General features: G+C 35.6%; 9 protein-coding genes across 9 annotated transcripts; 3 read left to right on the top strand and 6 right to left on the bottom strand.

Annotated features, from left to right (window-relative positions):
• Window positions 1-2: 2 nt before the first annotated feature.
• MBR1 (Mbr1p) lies at window positions 3-1,394 on the bottom strand (the record flags this gene model as incomplete). Its single annotated transcript, XM_003957061.1, has 1 exon — window positions 3-1,394. One exon carries the CDS (start codon window positions 1,392-1,394, stop codon window positions 3-5), a length of 1,392 nt encoding a protein of 463 aa, XP_003957110.1.
• Window positions 1,395-2,692: 1,298 nt separating this feature from the next.
• Window positions 2,693-3,619, bottom strand: YJU3 (acylglycerol lipase; the record flags this gene model as incomplete). Its single annotated transcript, XM_003957060.1, has 1 exon — window positions 2,693-3,619. One exon carries the CDS (start codon window positions 3,617-3,619, stop codon window positions 2,693-2,695), a length of 927 nt encoding a protein of 308 aa, XP_003957109.1.
• Window positions 3,620-4,130: 511 nt separating this feature from the next.
• YJU2 (mRNA splicing protein YJU2) lies at window positions 4,131-4,967 on the bottom strand (the record flags this gene model as incomplete). Its single annotated transcript, XM_003957059.1, has 1 exon — window positions 4,131-4,967. One exon carries the CDS (start codon window positions 4,965-4,967, stop codon window positions 4,131-4,133), a length of 837 nt encoding a protein of 278 aa, XP_003957108.1.
• A 467-nt stretch (window positions 4,968-5,434) lies between these two features.
• KAFR0D03240 (uncharacterized protein) lies at window positions 5,435-6,109 on the bottom strand (the record flags this gene model as incomplete). The annotated part of the gene is made up of 1 exon (XM_003957058.1): window positions 5,435-6,109. The coding sequence occupies one exon, from the start codon at window positions 6,107-6,109 to the stop codon at window positions 5,435-5,437; it is 675 nt and encodes a 224-aa protein (XP_003957107.1).
• A 1,120-nt stretch (window positions 6,110-7,229) lies between these two features.
• On the bottom strand, window positions 7,230-8,252 carry MTC2 (Mtc2p; the record flags this gene model as incomplete). Its single annotated transcript, XM_003957057.1, has 1 exon — window positions 7,230-8,252. One exon carries the CDS (start codon window positions 8,250-8,252, stop codon window positions 7,230-7,232), a length of 1,023 nt encoding a protein of 340 aa, XP_003957106.1.
• Window positions 8,253-8,498: 246 nt separating this feature from the next.
• Window positions 8,499-9,245, top strand: UTP11 (rRNA-processing protein UTP11; the record flags this gene model as incomplete). Its single annotated transcript, XM_003957056.1, has 1 exon — window positions 8,499-9,245. One exon carries the CDS (start codon window positions 8,499-8,501, stop codon window positions 9,243-9,245), a length of 747 nt encoding a protein of 248 aa, XP_003957105.1.
• Window positions 9,246-9,589: 344 nt separating this feature from the next.
• Window positions 9,590-11,101, top strand: YPF1 (aspartic endopeptidase; the record flags this gene model as incomplete). The annotated part of the gene is made up of 1 exon (XM_003957055.1): window positions 9,590-11,101. The coding sequence occupies one exon, from the start codon at window positions 9,590-9,592 to the stop codon at window positions 11,099-11,101; it is 1,512 nt and encodes a 503-aa protein (XP_003957104.1).
• Window positions 11,102-11,234: 133 nt separating this feature from the next.
• Window positions 11,235-15,581, bottom strand: HSL1 (protein kinase HSL1; the record flags this gene model as incomplete). Its single annotated transcript, XM_003957054.1, has 1 exon — window positions 11,235-15,581. One exon carries the CDS (start codon window positions 15,579-15,581, stop codon window positions 11,235-11,237), a length of 4,347 nt encoding a protein of 1,448 aa, XP_003957103.1.
• A 1,733-nt stretch (window positions 15,582-17,314) lies between these two features.
• On the top strand, window positions 17,315-18,856 carry APE1 (metalloaminopeptidase APE1; the record flags this gene model as incomplete). Its single annotated transcript, XM_003957053.1, has 1 exon — window positions 17,315-18,856. The coding sequence occupies one exon, from the start codon at window positions 17,315-17,317 to the stop codon at window positions 18,854-18,856; it is 1,542 nt and encodes a 513-aa protein (XP_003957102.1).
• Window positions 18,857-18,936: the final 80 nt, after the last annotated feature.

Raw genomic sequence — 18,936 nt, 5'->3', positions numbered from 1 at the left:
AATTATGCAAAAGAATTTGCAAGTGACTTTTCTATGTATGATTTCCTCCTTTTTCTATGGGGTTTTCTTAGGCCGTACGGTAAGACGGGATACTTCTTCAGGCTCAGGTCTGATTTTGAATTTTGATTTGAATACAAAACACTTGACTCCATAGGATTTTTAAGTGATTCTGCTGGGGTTGATAGTGTTCTTGGAATTGTATCTAAGGTGTGTTCTCCTTGATTTGATATAGGACTAGAAACCACATCTGCACTCTCGATATTTGAATAACCTTCCGTTGATAAAGCATCAAGATCTGAGGATACGTATTTTTCTATTCCATATAAATGTGTCAAAATTGATGAACAAGAGGAACGTGACGTTGTTCTTCGTGTTCCTGTAAATGTGTCATTATCATGATGAGTGTCTCCAGCCTTGCATCCTGGAAAAGTTGACTCTGAGACTTTATTTATTGATGCACTTCTTATGGAAGGTCTTAGAGGTTGCCTTGATAACTGGTAAAGAAAATTAGCACTATTTGCTCTGGAATTACGAATTAACTCTGGTGGATAGGAAATCGAACTATTGCTTCTTTCTTCTCTATTTTCATGTACATTTGTACCTGTACTTGCTTTATTGGCTCTAATTGCATTTGAAATATAAGGCATTGTCTGTACTTTTCTAAAATTCTGCTGGGGCCTAACAATTTGTTTGCTTGTGAATGGGTTTGTCCAAGTGGGTGGAGAAACTGTTGAAGATGTTGAGAAGTGTCTTTCATGCCTATGAATCTTTTCATTAAACGGTTCATTAGACGACAGACTTTCTAACTTTCTTGTATTTGGTGACCGACTGTTACTTCTGGCAAATTCTTGTATCGGGACATTTGAAAAAGACCTGCTGCTGCTTTTTAGAGGATCAATAGTTTCATAATTACTCCTTCTTCTACTTCCTGAATCAGGGGAACCAAAAATTTTAAATTCTTGTTCTTCGTCACTACAAATTCTATTCTCCAAATCAAAATATGAAATATCTTCATTCATATTGTTGCCAATATTATTGTTGTTATCTGAGACATTTTCCATTTGACTTAATTTCATAAGAGTATTTTCATCTTCATTATCACATTCAGCAGAGCAAGGATCTTGTACACCCCTTTCAAACATACTGAGACAAAGCATACTATGTGACAATTCAGAGTTACTCCTACTTCTATCCTGATGATTTGTACTCGTACTTGCACATGTACTAGTTCCATCAGATGGATAGTTATTATAGCTTCCTTGGTCGTAATTACTACTTGTTGCTTCTCTGCCACTGCGTGAGTCACTATTTAGGCTTTCATCATGATTAAAGTCATTTACACTTAACATTCTATCATCCAACCCTGTAGTTGGTGTGAGTTCTGGCGATGACATTACTTCAAACTTACGATATTTTAGAAATTAAGTATGAATAAAATTTAACCTTTCTTTAGTTGACAGTATTGATATAACTTTGATAAAATAGAGATGTGTTATACTGACGTACAGAAGAGAATGGTATTTGAGTATCAATAAAACAAAAAAAAACAGAAAAGAAGAGACTGTCTATATGTTTTTGTTTTCCGTAATCCACGTTACTAATATGTTGCGTAAAGAAGAAGACCAGTGATATGTTCTCATAAATGTACTTTTCCTGATGGATAACGAAAAGGTCCAAGAGCTACTTCTATAGAATAAAACGAATTAAACAACAGAGTAGTGAGAAATTGAATTTTACGTATATATAAATGTTACTACAAGAGAGTCTTGTAAATCTACCCTAAAAAAGACTAAGCAAAATAAATGCAAGTATATGATTGTTCGGAATAGACTATGCGGAAAAGATTGTACCGACGACAATGACAATGGCGACGGCGACATCAACGACTGAATTTTGCATCCATTGAAAGTTTCTCGCCCAATCGTCAGCAACGCACATTCACAGAATAAAATGCACTTTTTCTCTCTCTCTCTCTAACAATGGATATAACATTATTCCGGTGGGGGATAATATTTTATTAGTGTTGGCCACCGTAATATGGCCAGGTGCATGTATGTACGTTTGCGTTTCTTTATTCCCGTACTTATAAGCTGTGTAATTACTTTTCCCGGATGAGAAAAGCATCGCACGGCCCTCCCACGTCAAGCGCGGCTCTGACAAAACAGCGTACAACTTGCACAAAGCGCCGCTAGGGGAGACATATTCAGCTGATCTTTTCTGGCTTCAGGGTAGCCGCCGTAACCCTTTTTTTTTATTGTTGTTGAGAAATTTGTGCCTGTTTCAAAATTATACCTTTCCTCTTCACGTCTGTCTCTTCCAGTAGAACAATAGGAAAATACGATTTCAATTCTAATTGGTGTGGGGGGAGGGGGTGGGAGGACGGAATAAGAAGAAAAGTGAAACTCTATTTGCCTGCCTGACAAGAATTGGAAGAGACACAATGCGAACATCCGAACACCTGTGGATGAAGGCTGGCTTTTTACTATGTCAAAGTGAGTCACTGTCAAATGAATAAATTAAGTTTCAAGATTTTCCGACCTAGAATAGCACTCGTATCTTTTAGATAAGCATTAATAGTTACCCGATCAAGCAAATATCGTCCACACCAAAAAAAGGAAATAACTCGCCAATTAATAAATTGGCTAAATGGACTTTGAATTATCTTGTATCTTTTATATATCTTAGTTTCATCTCAGATATGAGAGTCTAACCACATCTTTAAATCGCTATAAACACTTGCAAAGCCTTCATCGGTTTCTAATGACAAGATAGAATGCCTTAAACCTGGGTAGAATTTTAATTGTTTGTCATTTGAAGGGCATACTTCGATGAACTTTGCAGAACCCTTTGGATCATTAATCATATCATCTTGACCATGCATAATTATCACCGGCTTATCAACGAACGTCTTTTCTACATACTGATCCTTATCGTAATACAATTTTTTACCACGTTCAAGAAAATCACAGACTTGTCTAAACGATCCATACAACGGAACACTCATTGGATCATTACCAAGAAATGATCTGTAAGTATCATCCGATGTAATACCCTTTAAATCTAAAGCGGTATCAACTCTCATCTTGGGTAGCATTTTAGCTACCATTGGTAACATAATTTGAGACAGCTTATTAGGTGCACTATGTGGATGCAAAATAATTAACGGTCCAGATGCAATGTAGCCATGAATTTTTTCTTTATATTTGCCTTGACAACCATAATTTAAACAAATCCCACCACCCATCGAATGACCCCAAAGAAATAATGGTACATTATTATTCTCTTGACATTCTTCCAAATTTTTGGCAATAAAATGATCCAAATCATTAAATGTATGATATTCATTGGTCACACCTTTTTGTTTTCCCGGTGACGTTACACCAGATCCCCTTTGATCAAACATAAATGTTTCATATCCTGACATCGACAAGTGATCCATTAGCCTATAATATATTTTTGTGTATTCACCAAATCCATGAATCAGCAGTAATCTTCCCTTAACAACTTTTTCATTACTTGGCCAGAACATATAACCAAATTTGGCACCATTGAATTCCTCAAATTGAAGTGCTGGTATCTCTCCCTTGACTTTATAAGGATATTCAACTTCTTTGGTCATATTAAATAATTTGATGCGCACCAATTGTACAAGATTATAAATTAAAATCAAAGAAGCGAACTAAAAAATGTTACGTCGGCTTCTTGTAATTATTACTACATTTATCATTTAAAAAGTCAATGAGATTTGGTCTATTATCATTTTTGTTGAAAATTGAAAAAAAAGCCGGGTAGAACTAAGAATATTTTACTATCGAGCTGACTATTATATAAATATAGTTGACAACTATATATAAACTTTCATATGGGAGGATGTTAATGACGTATAATTCAGGTTACATTGAAGCTTGAAGAAGCTGAAAGATATGATTGTTGAGTGACGTTTTCTTGCAAATGCAATTTCACTAGTTTAATAGTTCCGTAGTGCGAGTCAATATTGTATGTAACCAAATATTCTGCCTATCTGTACTTAACAGGCCAGTACAAGGCATGCACGTTTTTGATTGAATCTAAAGGAGATAATCTGGCGGCAGATTTCTGGACACTTCTCACTTCTATTAAAAAACGCATCTTCATCTTTTTTTACCAACTATTCCAAGTGCATTTTTTTTATTAGTCCCATGCTTCTTTAGCTTTATTTTGTTTCTTCTTTGAACAAGTTCTTTGACGTCTATTTTGCCGGAATCCTGAGCTTTTGTACTTGAAGATGCTATATTAGCTGGAGCATTGAAATTTGAATTCGCAAAATTTTTGAACGCATTCCTAGAAATTATATCTAATTCATCTGAATCCGTATCTAGCCTATTATCTGTATCCTGTAACATGTCGCTAGCTCTTTGCATTCTCTGATAATTAGCCTTCCTCAAATTTTCTATTTCAGCCTCATCCTCCTGTGTTTTCTGTAGTTTTGCTAGTCTCTGTTCCAATACCTCCATTTTATCATCTCCAGTGTTCTTTTCTGAAGTGTTCTCCTCTTCCTCTTCGTTTCTCTTAGCCAGTCGTTCAAGTGTTTCATCTACACTTTCTTCTTTACTTTTAAACTCCTCCTCCTTTCTTTTCACGTAACTTCTTATCCCACCTGATTCCATAACATAGTCTGCACTTTTAGGATCAGTTCTAAAAGAAATACTATTGGTGCACCTTGGACATCTAATTGTAAATTTGTAAACCTTTATCTTTTCCAAATATTTATTTGGTAGTAATTCTTTTTTACCATTGAACTTACGACTTTTCGAGATAAACTCTGAACAAACAGAACATGTCATACTAAATGGGGTCATCAATCTAATTGTTACAGAATCCTTCTTAATGTTCTTCAAACTCTTAGACATCTTCCGAGCTGCCTTTTCGGCAGCTATAGGATCATAATCGGGGGGATAGTATTTGTTAAGAGCTTTTCTTTCTGACATCTTTCTTTATCAGTCTAAAAATGAGGCAACTGACTTGTCAGCTAAGTATTAATGTTTTGACGGTGAAGTACGTTAAACTACTATTATAACTTTTTTTAATGAACTTTTCGTCTTCCATCGGCCGTTCAAGTATCTCATATTAATCATTAAAAAAAACAACGTAAAATGCGCAGGACTGAACAATGTGGAGTTGTAGGATTGTACATAGCTACTAATTTATAAATGATGTTAAAGCAACCGCTCTCAAATAAAACAAGTTAATTATATTCTTTTTTTCTTTCTTATACAGAGTTTTATGTACATATATGGATATCGAAACGCGTCATGGTTAAGTTCAAATACAATAAAGAAATTAACACACGCTTCAATATAACGCTTTTTTCTAATTATTTAGGTTGCATCATAGTATCATCATTAGTCAACAGAGTGTGTTATTTTTGTTGTTTATAGAAAGCTTAAGACATTCCTTACAATAATAAGGCGGCTGCGGCAATGGCGCCAGCACCTAAGCCAGCAGCAGCCTTGGCGGCACCGTTAGTAGATTGTTGAGCAATAGTAGCAGTAGTTGCTTGAATTTGACCATCGGTAATTTGAGATACAGCAGCAACAGTACTTGCAGCAGCAGCGGCGGTACTGACCGTAGAAGCGACGGAAGAAGAAGCGGCTGCGTCAGCGGAAGAACTAGAATCAGAAGAAGAGCCAGATGGAGTGAAGTCCGCAGCAAGACCAGATGTAGTCTGAGCTCTTAGTACAATACCTAGACCGCTAGTGTCTGAAGTAGATAAAATGTAAGAGCTACCGGAGGCGACACCGTAGAAACCGGTGGAACCATTGTATGCTAAACGGCCACCAGTAACAGAGAAGCCGGTAGTCCCGTCAGATTCAGAACCTTCCTTGATAGTACCATCGGCTTGAACAACAGCATAAGTATCATCAGATAACTTTAATTTTCCGGCATCGGTGACAGTACCGCTTAAACCATTGCTTCCTCCAAGATTTAAAGTACCATCAACACTAGTGACACCAGCGTATTGTAGTGCAGAACCAGAACGAATAGTGATTAAACCGAAAGTTTCGGAATCAGCTACAATCAATTTAGCTAAGACGAATAAAGCGAAGGCAATGTTGGAAGTGAATTTCATTTTGATAATTATTTGAGAAGTGGAGAAGTTTGGAGTTGATGATTTTGTGCGTTACAAAAAGATTAATTCTAAAGGAGATTTAAAATTATCTTAAATGGAACGAGTTTTCCCATCCATTTATATATTTCGAATTAGATGGTAAATCTACAATCTACATCAGTTGGAACTGTTAACAAGGAACAAAAAAAAAAAATTACGTCATAGGATAAAAATAACTTGTTATTATCTTGCATATTCCAGCAGTTCTAAAATTAGCAAACACATAAGTTAGTATTTTTCCCCTTTGAAATGGGCCAAGAAAGGAGAGGAGCGAAACAAATATAGCAACAAAAAAAGTGGATGAGTAGGACAGGGACCATGTACGATATCTCTCCCTGTTATGACGATTTTTTGGAGAACGGCGGTAAAACCATGTTTTGTTATTCCAAAAAGAGAGATATTCGAAAAAATTATTACCAGAAATGTAAAAAGATCTTCCTTTACTGAGGAGTAGGGTTTCCATTTTTCCGGATTTGGCAATTCCATGAATTCGAAATATACGAAACGAGTTTTTCGTCATTTCCATTTTGTCTACAAATTACCCTATTTGAATAGACTTTCCCGCTTCAAGTAAAAATGGAAGAATGAGACGATACTAACCCTGCACATATAGAGTTTATTAGTAAAGTACAATGGACTGTAGCCTGTTACAGCGTGGAGATGGCTCAATCCATACAAAATGAACCATTACGAAACGCATGCTGGGTTCAAAGTTATCAGGCTGTCCATCGAAAATAGATTTAGTTTCAACTATTTACCCTCTCCAGTCATTGGGCATAGAGAAATAGGAATATACATATAGCATCTATTTGTAGATATCTATTGTGCACAGGCCTGCACTTCGATTACTTATTGGCTAACAATACTATTTAGATAATATCATTCTTTCCTTGAAAAAAATTATTTTTTGTTTTTGTATGTGCCTTTTCCCAATTAAGATCATTGTTTCAGCTGGGAAAGCTGGGAAAGTCCACAATATTGGTTGAAAGAAGAAAAATAAACAAACAATTTGGATAGCACCACCTCGTTATGGAAACTAATTGATAAACTTTCTTGGATCCGCTGTTTTCTTTTTCGCTAGCTATATCGGAGGTACGATTTTGGTCAAAACATCTTTGACGACAAGATATTCTAAAAATAGTGGGTTATTAAGCTCTCTCTGTTTGATATTTTTTACTTGCACTATTTTTTCCAGGAATTGCTGGACTAATTCCTTCCTACTTCCATAAAGGATACTTGTGTCCATCGATGCTCTTGAAATCAGACATATATGCATGGGGAAATACCAAACAGCTGCTGCTTTCACTTCCTTCGGTGTTACAAATGCTCTTTTACAATCTCGGCTTATCAATTTTGATAACAAAAGGACATCAGCCAAGGATCGTGTATGTGCTCCCCCACCTTTAGCGTTATAAGCTAACCTATGCATGCGGATATGTACCATTATATCAAGGATGTACCTTCGGATTGAAGATTGAACATATACATCTTCAAGTTTCGCTGAACTTTTCTCTTGTGTCTTTTCGCTTATCACTGGTTCATCATATAGACTTTCCCATTCACTTGCATAACCACTAGAGCCATCACTATACCCTTCATTCGTGAACTGACTTAAAGAGCAACATAACCAAAACTTTTGTCTCAAAGTATTTTCAACTTGAAAGATAGAACGGACCAAATCATTTTCAATATTACTCTGTATATCTGAATCTTCAGCGCTAGTATGATCCCAAAATACTATACCCATATACAACTGAAATTTTAACTGTTTTTCAAATGGCATTTCATTTCGCCTCATACGTCTCGTAAGATCGAGTTGTTCTTCATTTGACAGAAGATTCAAGTTGGGTATAATATTGAATGTTATTTCTTGGTCTCCAAAAATTGGCTTCGATGTAACTATATCTTTCAAAACAGAACACGCCACAAAGTCATTTTTATAAAGTCTCTCTATTGATTTTTGTATTCCTTGCACTAAACCCTCTTCATTAAGATCTCTAACTCTTCTCACTAGACATATGAAACTTTTCTTCGTCTCAACACTGTATCTTAAACATGTTTCAAAATCCATGAGAGCATTAGAGGCATCATCTAAGCTATGCATCTCGTCAAATAACGAAGTTTCACTCTTTGTTAGACCTTGAATTGACGTATATGTTGGTTCTTTCCAAGGCTTGTCATGTTAAACGTGAAATTAATACAATTTGATAATGAAATTATTATCGCTGCGCTTAAAAAAATTTTAAAGCTCATCTCAAATTTATGAAAGAAAAGTAGTAGTGATAAACCCCATCAGTTAAATTGTCAAAGCTCTGTAGGACTAACTCATTTCAAAGTTACTCGATAAAAAATGGCTAAACTTGTACATGACGTCCAAAAGAAGCAGCATAGGGAGCGTTCTCAAGTTACTAGCCGTGCTAGACTAGGTTTTTTAGAGAAGCATAAAGACTATGTCAAGCGTGCTCAAGATTATCATAGAAAGGAAAATACATTAAAGGTTCTTAGAAGTAAGGCCAAAGAAAGAAATCCAGATGAATATTATCATGCTATGCACTCAAGAAAAGTGGATGAGAAAGGTCTCCTCATAACATCACGTCGCTCTGCCGAAGAAGATGAATCTCTAAGTACAGACCAAGTTAAATTACTTAAAACACAAGATAGTAATTATGTTAGAACACTAAGACAAATAGAATTAAAGAAACTGGACAAAAAATCCAAAGACTTAATGTTTCAAGCAAACGGTAGACACACAGTTTTTGTTGATAATCAAAAGGAAATGGAAGAATTTGTTCCAGAGAAACATTTTAATACAACTTCTGAAATGTTAGAACGTCGTGAAAATAGACTCACAAGGGATCAGCTGACTTCTAATGGTTCTATGTCGTCTTCTGCAATTATGCCAAAAGAATCTCTTGAAAAGAAGAAATTGAAAAAATTTAAGATAGTAAAACAACATATGGAAAGAGAACAAAAACTTAAGGGAGTTCAGCAGAGAATGGATTTGCAGAGGGAAGTAATGAAGAAAGGTTCTAAAAAGAAGGTGACAGACTCTAAGGGGAATGTGTCTTTTAAATGGAAGAACCAACGTAAGCGTTAGTATCTTTTAAATAATTCCTGTAGCATAATATCAAGTCATTTCACACCATTCAAAAATATTTCATAGATTTTTATTTGTGTAACCTATTTTATATCTTAAAGAGTTTTCTACACTCCTCAACACTGTAAGATACCTGGTGGCTCTAATTTCTTTTCTTGCTCCTGCTCTTATAAATTTGGGCCCTTTGAAGTGGCTCCTCGGGATTTTCATTTCAATATTCAAATGGATCAACGTCAAAGCGGTTTTTAAGTTCCAGAAAATAACATATAAAGGCCCTGTAGTCTTGCTCCGGATACCCTTATATGCTCGACAAGAGGAAAGTATCTAAACATATACGCTAAAAAATGGGCAGTTATCTAGACTTAATCAATAAAAAAGCCTCAATATTTTTTGATTCCATTAAACATAATGCAATAACTCCAAATGAAAGAAATGAAGAGTTAGAAAAAGTGTTCTCGAAGATAAATGACCTAGTCACAAAAGAACATAGTAAAAAACCGTTTGAATCAATTAGCAAAATTCCCTTAATTCAAAACGTTCCCGTATTGTATAATTGTGTTAGGTCTATTATCATAGATCATGATGTATACGTAGGGCTTTTGATAATTTCATCTGCTTTAATTGCTTCGGTGCAATCAATAAAAAAAATGCCTGGGACTGCACTACCGCCTACAAATTCCCATGCTTTATTCGATTCATCTGATTTATTGATTTGGTCCAAAGACACACAAAATACCAATTATGCAAAACAGTGGCTAAGCTTACTGTATTTCTTCTTACTATATTTTAACGTGCCAAAGATGGTTGAAGTTGTTTTAAGCAAATTATCCCCAGCAAATTATGCTTCCTATTATTTGTCATATTTAAGAGTGTCGACAATCTCTTTACAATTTATTACAGGCGGAATGTTGTATTATAATATCTTAACCATCATCAAAAGAAATGCACATTTCATAGTGAAAAAGATTCCTATATACCGTATGATGGCGTCGTATTTTAACGAGAATAATGCAAACGATTCCATCGCAAAAAGATTACAAAGAAATGCTGGTTCAATGAAAGACTATAAAATGACAGTACAGCAGTGGCTTCTCATAATTTTTTCATGCGTATTGTCACTTGCTTTAACAGTCAGTTCTTATAAGAATCCGCAAAGTCTAAAGTGTCTTAATCTAATAATTTTAGGCTACAATGTTGTGCTTATTGATCATATTCCTTTAACCAATTTGAGAAATGCTCTTATTACAATACTTGTCTATGTCGCAGTGTCAGCCTTGAACGGCATATTTGGGAAGCACTTTGGCAGGTTTTCTCCTTTTTTTACAAGTGCCAATCGTCCTCCAGAGTTATCCTTTGCTGATTTTTTGAATACAGCATTACCTGGCTCTTTTATCGCTCTATGTTACAGGTTTGATATATGGAGGTGGTATTTACATCATGAAGAACAAGAATTCCATTTTTTAAATTGGAACGTTGATTTAAAATACTTTATTAATGCCATGGTTAGCTATGCTATAGGAATGCTGATCACAACGGGGTGCCGCTATAAGTTACACATCGAGTCATTACCTCATGAACTCTTTGTAATCGGCTATATGTTAGTATCAACCATGTTTCTAGCTTTGCATGACAGTTGCTTCAACCGCTTTTGGAAATTTGACTATTACAGCAATGGACTTGAGAAATTTCCTGATAATGTCAACGAAAACGAAGAGATTGGAGAAGAATTGTCGTATTTGACATATCTGGTTCTAGAGGATTTGATTGCAAATCAAGAATACCTTGACGATCCTGAATATACTGATGAATCGATTATGGACAACGATATTGATGCTTTGGAAGATACTAATGATTAACAGACTTTCTTGCATTATGAAGGATATTTATCATCAATATTTTTACATTTTTCTTATAATATATGAAAAGTTCACTTTCCTATATTCTTAATATTATTAAAGTTTAATGCTACAATTATATAACCCTATACCTTCAAGTCTTCAAACATTGATGCTTTTCGAGAGCGTCTAAAACCTGCGAAATATTGTCATTGAATCTTACAAATTCATTATTTTTGTTGCTCTTGCTTCTCTTCTTTACTGTTACAATTGTGGAATTACCGTTAAATGTAATTTTGATCTTGAATCTGAAATTTCCTTGAACAAATTTACAGTCATATTCTACTCTTTCTGTACCATTTTTTCTATCTAGATTTCTCAAATGATAGTCAATACCATTTTTCCCAAATTCATTCAGCATCAACAAGTGTACATCGTCGAAGGGGACTTTCGAAGTATGATCTTGAACTAATTTAACGTGAGAATGCGTTCCAAATCCACCAAATAACTTACTGAGCCATGTTTGCTTTTTCTGTGTCCTATCTGTAGCTCGCACCATAAGTTTTGTTTCTGGTGATGTCTTATTTCCAAAATCCTTCTTCTTGGCATTCTTCGAATGGATATTTCCTTCCACGCTCTTCTTATTCGTCTCATTAACAAAATCAGTGGCAGATGCATATTCTTGCTGATCCACCTTTTCTTTTGGATCTGTTTCAGTTAAAGGTTTGTTGATCTCATCATCATCAAATAATAGCGTTACTCGATTGTCTTTCGTTTTTTTATCTTTCTTTAAGCTCGTATCAAATGAAGATTCCAGTAAATCGGCTTGTGAGATCCCCACAGTATCTTGATCTTCTTCCAAATCTTTAAACATCGAAAGAACACTCTGGGACATATGAATTCCATTGTTACTTTTAAAAATCGAGAGTCTCTTGTGAAGATCATGCGAAGTAGGACGATCTGGGAAAAATTTAAATCTTGAGATCAATTCTTCCGTTGTTTCACGAGGAAGAGGCTTATTTGAAGTTGCATTGTTGTGATTTACGTATAAACTCACTCTCACATCGGTAGTTGGAGTAACAAGGTTAGTTGTATTTAGTGTGTCTATAGAGACTACCTTTTTGTGAACATTTGTTTCTGACCTTCTGGAGGATGACGATGATGCGGTTGTCGAAGAAGAGTTGAGAGAGGCATCTTCAAAGATATTTATTCTATCATTTTCATTTGATCTTCTTGGAGTGAATGTTTCGCTTTCAGATATTTGTTTAATATCATCTGCGTGCTCACCATTACGGAGATCATCTTTGTCAGAGGCCACTTCTTCAACCGAATTGTTGTTTGATAGATGAATGGCGTGGGCTGTGAATGTGTTCGTTGGCATTTCCATTGCAAAGGTGATGTCTGAGATATCGTCTAAATCACGACTTATGAAAGAAGAACCGTATTCTTCATTTAAATCCTGATTTGTGGGGAGATCGAGACGCATGATCGATGGAGGTATTTTCTTTACTGACGCAAGCCTTGCCGAAGAGAAATTGAACTGTTGGCTGGATTTTGTCGGATACATCATTGAGTCTTCTTGACTATCGTCTTCCAAAAACTTGCTCAAATCTCTAAATGTTGTTGACTGATTCAGCATGGCTGAGGGAAGTGATACTAAGGGCTTCTGCAAGGTACTTGAGTGGGCTAATATACTAGGATCTCTCCCAGTTTCAATTGATGCATTTGTCGTAGTCGTTCGAAGCGTCATCTTATCAAAGAATTTATTGTAATCTGAGCGGGAGGAATTTAATCTGCTATTAATAGATGATTCTGAATCTTTCAATAAACATTCTCCTGGTCGATTCTTTTCAACCAAGTTATAGTTAGAGTTAGATTTCTGTACTAGGTGCTTCAATAGAGAAGAAACCTTGGCCTTTTCTGGCTGTGTAAAGTTACGACGTGGATCTAAAGACTGGTGAACCATGTTAGAATTTGGCGCCGATGATATACGGATATTCTGAAAATTAGTGTAACCTTTTTTCGGCAAGCGCATTTCTTCCACACTTGGTTTCTTCAACCTCGAACTGTCAATCCTTTTGTTTTCATATGAACCATTATGATCACTCTTTTTGACCGTCTTCCCCTCCACTCTCACTGATTGGGTATTAAAATTAGTTATATCTTTCAAAGCGTTACAACGGGATGGATCCAGAAGAGATAACGGCTGGACGGTTCTTCGTACGGAATTTGAATTAGTTTCCAACAAATTTTCATCAAATGAATTTAAGTTTGTTGAATTGAAAGAATCATTGAATGTGGAATTAGGAGTAGTCGTAACATTATTGATCCCTTTGAGGGATTCTTTAGAAAACTTTCCCACTGAGGAAGAATTTTCATTATTGATAATCTTCCTTAGTGTGTCATTTGTTTCCATTTCTTCATCTTTCTCTTCCTCTTCTAGAATTTCATCTAGGGCATTGCCGAATAAAATCTGTTCACATAAAATTTCAAATTCATTATTAGAATCCAGTTTTGGTAATGGTGGAATTGAAGAAGTTATAAAATCATTGCCAACTTTTGGGACACTTTCTGTTTGTGTATCTGGCACCAGATACTCATTAAGGTTAAGGGAACGTTTAGAAATGGATTGTAAGGAATATAATGATCTTTTGGATTCTGAGTTTTTCAAGGTTCTTAGAGCAATACCTAACCCATTCAATTTTTTTCTAGACATAGATTTATGCAAAGAACTTTTAGAAACCGAAGGAGGTACTGGTTTCGCAAAAGGCAGATTCTTATTCAAAGAGGTCCTAGAATGCGACACTTTAATGGATTTTTTTGAAGACATTGACAAAATTGATCCGGATTTTCTAAATGATCTTGAAGAAGATGCTGGGAAGATAGATACTGCTGGAGGTAGCGAAGGAACATCAGTTGCTGATTCTTGCCTTACTAATGCAGGTATACTAAATTGAGATTTTTGATCGAGCTTTGGAGCATGCCATTCATCATTTGTAGTAGGTTTACGTATACTTTTGGTATCACCATTTTCAGAATTAGACTGCGAAACAGGAGAATTTGATGCCGAAGCTTCGTGATTTGTATGTTGTATCAAAGGTATCGAATTTTTCTTCTTATATTGTAATAACAAAGAATAGAAGAGTTTTTCTTCAGACATTGGTGTCTGCAATAGTTTACTAATAATTAACTCACGAGAAGTACCATGCCATAAAATTTGTAAATTCTTGAGGATTGATTCATCAATTTCATTTCTAGCTTTTAGAGTAACAATAGAAGGCCCCATGTCATTAAGGATATGTAAATTTGAATTAGACTTACTCGATTTTTTATAACTTGATACATTGTTGGAATCTGTCTTATTATCTTCATATTTACGAATCAAAGGATGAATTAAAATGTCGTTAATTTGAATTCTCTTTTCTGGATCGACTACTAAAATTCTGGATATTAAATCTTCAGCTTCTAATGAAATATTTTGTGGCATTTGAAATTTTCCTGATTGAACTTTCAGGAGTAATTTTTTGATACTGTCATCATTGAAAGGTAAATGACCAGTAAGTAATGCAAATAGTATGATACCACATGACCATACATCACTTGGGCTCCCGTGGTATGATTTACCCATAACAATTTCTGGAGACGCATAATGAGGGGAACCACATGAAGTTACTAACAGTTTATTTGGTAATTCTAATGCAGCCATACCAAAATCTGCAATTTTAATTGTATTTATTTTTTTATCAAGTAATAGATTTTCTGGTTTTAAATCACGATGACATATATTAAAAGAATGACAATATGAGACACCTTCTATGATTTGTTTGAAATAATGTACGGCTTCTCTTTCACTGAGTTTACCTCTCGAGACTAAATAATCGAATAACTCTCCGCCGTCTACGTATTCCAGAACTAAAAATAATTCTGATTTATTTTCCCAAACTTCATATAGCCCCATTACATTCGGATGTGAAATCAACTTCATAATAACAATTTCACGTTCAATACCATATGGATTGATTTTACTGTAGGTGTCATTATTGTTTGTATGTTTTGGACTTTCATCATTTGAGGAGTATGAACTCATTTGAAAGCTATTATCATTTTGTTTTCTAAATATTTTTGTCTTTGGTACTATTTTGATTGCTGCTAGCTGACCAGTTTCCATATTTTTAGCCAATCTAACTCTACCAGATGAACCTTTTCCTAAAGTTTTACCTAATTTCCAAGGACCTACTGTATCTCTTGACTTCCTTTTTGAAGATTTTGTCACTGTACTGAAAGTAGACTCAGCTTGAGATAATCTCTTTGTAGCATCACTGACGGATTGTACCACCCTTTCAAGATGTGTGACAGTTGGAGTAGTATTAGAAGTATTAGACAAATTTGATGTAAAATCTTGGTCTAAACCTGAGACTCTTAACATGGCTTTTCTTGCAGCACTCTGAGCTAAAGTCGTATTCTTTTTCAATCTTGGCTTCCTTATTACAGAACTGGGCATTATTATTTGAAGAAAATCTATTAAAGTTTTATTTAATAGTGCAAAAGGAATGAATGAAGTTGGTTATTAGTATAAGATGCCTTATGAAGTTATAGTGGTTGAATGTTAATGCAAGGCCTGTTTCAGTTGTTAGTGCTAACTGTACTTGAAAAGGTAGTATGTATTGGGGAGTTTTTTTTGATTTAATTGAAAGTAGTATATATTATATTGGAACGAGAAATAATAAGCTGATTGACTGATTCTCGATCTATATCAATTTTTTTTCTACCGTATGGCTCTGTCGTGATTCTTTGATAAAATCTATCTTGATTTATTTTTCGTGCTGAGAAAGAGAGAACGCCAAAATATGTTGTGAAGAACTTTTCTAGAAGTAGAGGTTTGCATTGAATGCTGTTGAAACGAAGCCATACACTCTGAAGTATCAAGAGATGTGTTTTACCAGATGAGAAGGGAGTTTTCCTCTCCAGAGTTGACGGACGATGGCCTTGAAGTTAGTGGAATTGAAATTGTTTGGTGGAAAGAACGCGCCCCAATAAGTGTTTTCGTGTTTCGTACACAGAAAGTTCCGTGGAGGAAAACACGAAAAATGACGGAGGGAATGAGGAAATGCGAAATTCTTCGCTCGAAGCGACCAAAAAAAAAAAAAAAAAAATAAAACAATTTGCAGTGGGAGGACCAGAGGAAAATGAGGAAAACTGTCTCGATGCGAATTCCAAGCTCAGGACACAAATAGTGGGAAAACGAAGGTGTAAACATTACCCGACTGTAGTTCAGAATGTCTGAGTGAAAAAAAGATCCATTGTGCTATTTATTGTAGAATGGATTTGAGCCTTTTTTCGACCCTATTTATGATGGGTTGAAGTGGATAGGGTTGAACCTATTATCTTCATTTGGTGAGCTACTACTTCCCACGCAGACAATTTTAGGACTTGGTTACTTTTTATTAGGTTATGATAAAAATCAGACACTCGGAAGGGTGTGGGATTCAAGTGTATATGTAATTTTTTTTGTCTAAGAATGCCACATGTGAAACTTCACTGTGGAATTCCAGTCTCAAAAGGGAGAATATCCTACATAGTGAAGACTAAAATATATTTTGTAATTATAATGTTACAAGCGAAGCTTTACTCCTATATCTGTATGCCATATGGAAGCTTACCATACCCATCTAATAAGAATTATCCCCCCTTTATATTTAATTGAATGAGATTAAAATAATCTCAGCAGCACTCCAAATTATTTCCAAATTATTTACTACTGCAAAAATATTATTTTAAATAAATATATGTATACTCTTTTCATACCACATGTGGTGTATAGGTGCTAGATACTTAATGTACTAACGAATATTTTGGAAATTGAATCAAAAGCACCATAATGCTACAACGGCTAGTAGTACTTCCGGGGTCTTCTGTCTCTCTCTCTCTTTGCTTCTTTCGGGTGTAACTGGCGATTTTACGGTGAAGCCGACGACGCCCATAATTTTGTTGGTCGAAATCCGAGCCGCATAGCAACCTAGCAACGTTTCCCTCTGTCGAGCTCTCTGGAGTGCCTGGGAAGAGGGGTGTCCGCATATCCTTACCAGGTAATTCTCTACATGACGGAGCTGATTAATTAATTAATTAATTGATTAATAATCCTAGTATACCTGTATACTTATAAGTATATAAGAGAGCATCGATTGTTACCATTGAGCACTATTCTGTTTAAACACAGCCAACAAAGAACCAAATATGGAAGAACAATTACAAATAATCGAGCAGTTAAAGAAGACCCTACAGTTACTCACCCTCGAACAAAGTAAACTAAAAGTTGACACTAATTCATCACAATCGATCAATTCAAACATGTATGAAGAAGAAATCGTAACTAAGGATTTCCTCTATCAAGATTGTGCCGAATTATTTATCGATTTCACTTACAAACACCCAACTACTTATCATGTTGTCAAATTTGCTAGTGAAATGTTAAAGAAGAATGGTTTCCATTATTTACCAGAAAATGAAAATTGGAATGATAGAATCTCTAAAGGTGGTAAGTTCTATACTACTAGAAATGGTACCAGTTTTGCAGCTTTCGTCATTGGTAAGAATTGGAAGCCAGAAAACGGTACAGGTGTCATTGCCTCTCATATCGACTCTTTAACAGTGAAACTAAAACCTTCTTCCATTAAGGACCACGTCGAAGGTTTCGAATTGTTAGGTGTTGCTCCATATGGTGGCACTTTAAACAGTGCTTGGTTCGATAGAGATTTGGGTATTGCCGGTAAAATTATCTACAAGAAGGACGATGGTAAAATCGAAAGCACTCTAATCGACTCCACTCCATACCCAATAGCCAAAATTCCGTCTTTAGCTCCTCACTTTGGTGCACCAGCTGAAGGTCCATTCGATAAGGAAGATCAAGCTGTTCCAATTATCGGTTACGTCACCACAGAAGGTTCTTCCGAACCAACAGAAGATGAAAAGAAATGTCCTTTGGTTGGCAAGCATTCTATCCATCTATTGAGATATATTGCTAAGATGGCTAATATCAAGGTTTCCCAAATTATTCAAACTGATTTAGATTTATTCGATGTACAAAAGGGAACTTTAGGCGGTTTAAACCAAGATTTCATCTTTGCTCCTCGTCTCGATGACAGACTATGCTCCTTTGCTGCCACTTGGGGTTTCGACATGTTTGCTCAAAAGATCAATACTGATAATTTTGATGGTTTCTCTGTCTTGGCTCTATTCGATAACGAAGAAGTCGGTTCTCTAAGTAGACAAGGCGCTAAGGGTGGTCTTCTCGAATCAGTTGTTCAACACGCCTCTTATGCCGTCTGCAACACTGAAATAGTTGACTTATATACCGTTTTTGCCAACTCAGTTATTCTTTCTGCTGACGTCAACCACATGTTCAACCCAAACTTCTCAAACGTCTATTTGAAGAACCACTCTCCAAAGCCAAACGTCGGTGTTACAATCTCTTTGGATCCAAACGCCCACATGTCTACTGATGTTGTCGCTTTAGCATTTGTTGAAGAATTAGCCCGTAATAATGGTGACGATTTACAATACTTCCACATTAAGAACAACTCAAGATCCGGTGGTACCATTGGTCCTTCCATCCAAAGTCAAACTGGTGCTTTAACCGTCGATTTAGGTATTGCTCAATTGTCAATGCACAGCATTAGAGCAGCTACTGGTTCAAGAGACGTCGGTCTTGGTATCAAATTCTTCCTCGGTTTCTACCAGAAGTGGAAGGAAGTCTTCGAAAAGTTTAACAATGTGTAAGAAACCAGACTTTTCTTTCAACCCTTTCATTCAACTTTTTGTCTGTGACAAATTAACTTTTACGTACCTTTTTATATATT

Source organism: Kazachstania africana, chromosome 4 (genome assembly GCF_000304475.1).
Source record: "Kazachstania africana CBS 2517 chromosome 4, complete genome".
Taxonomy (NCBI): domain Eukaryota; kingdom Fungi; phylum Ascomycota; class Saccharomycetes; order Saccharomycetales; family Saccharomycetaceae; genus Kazachstania; species Kazachstania africana.
The sequence above is the reverse complement of the archived record's forward strand: the minus strand, read 5'-3'. Positions and strand labels throughout refer to the sequence as shown.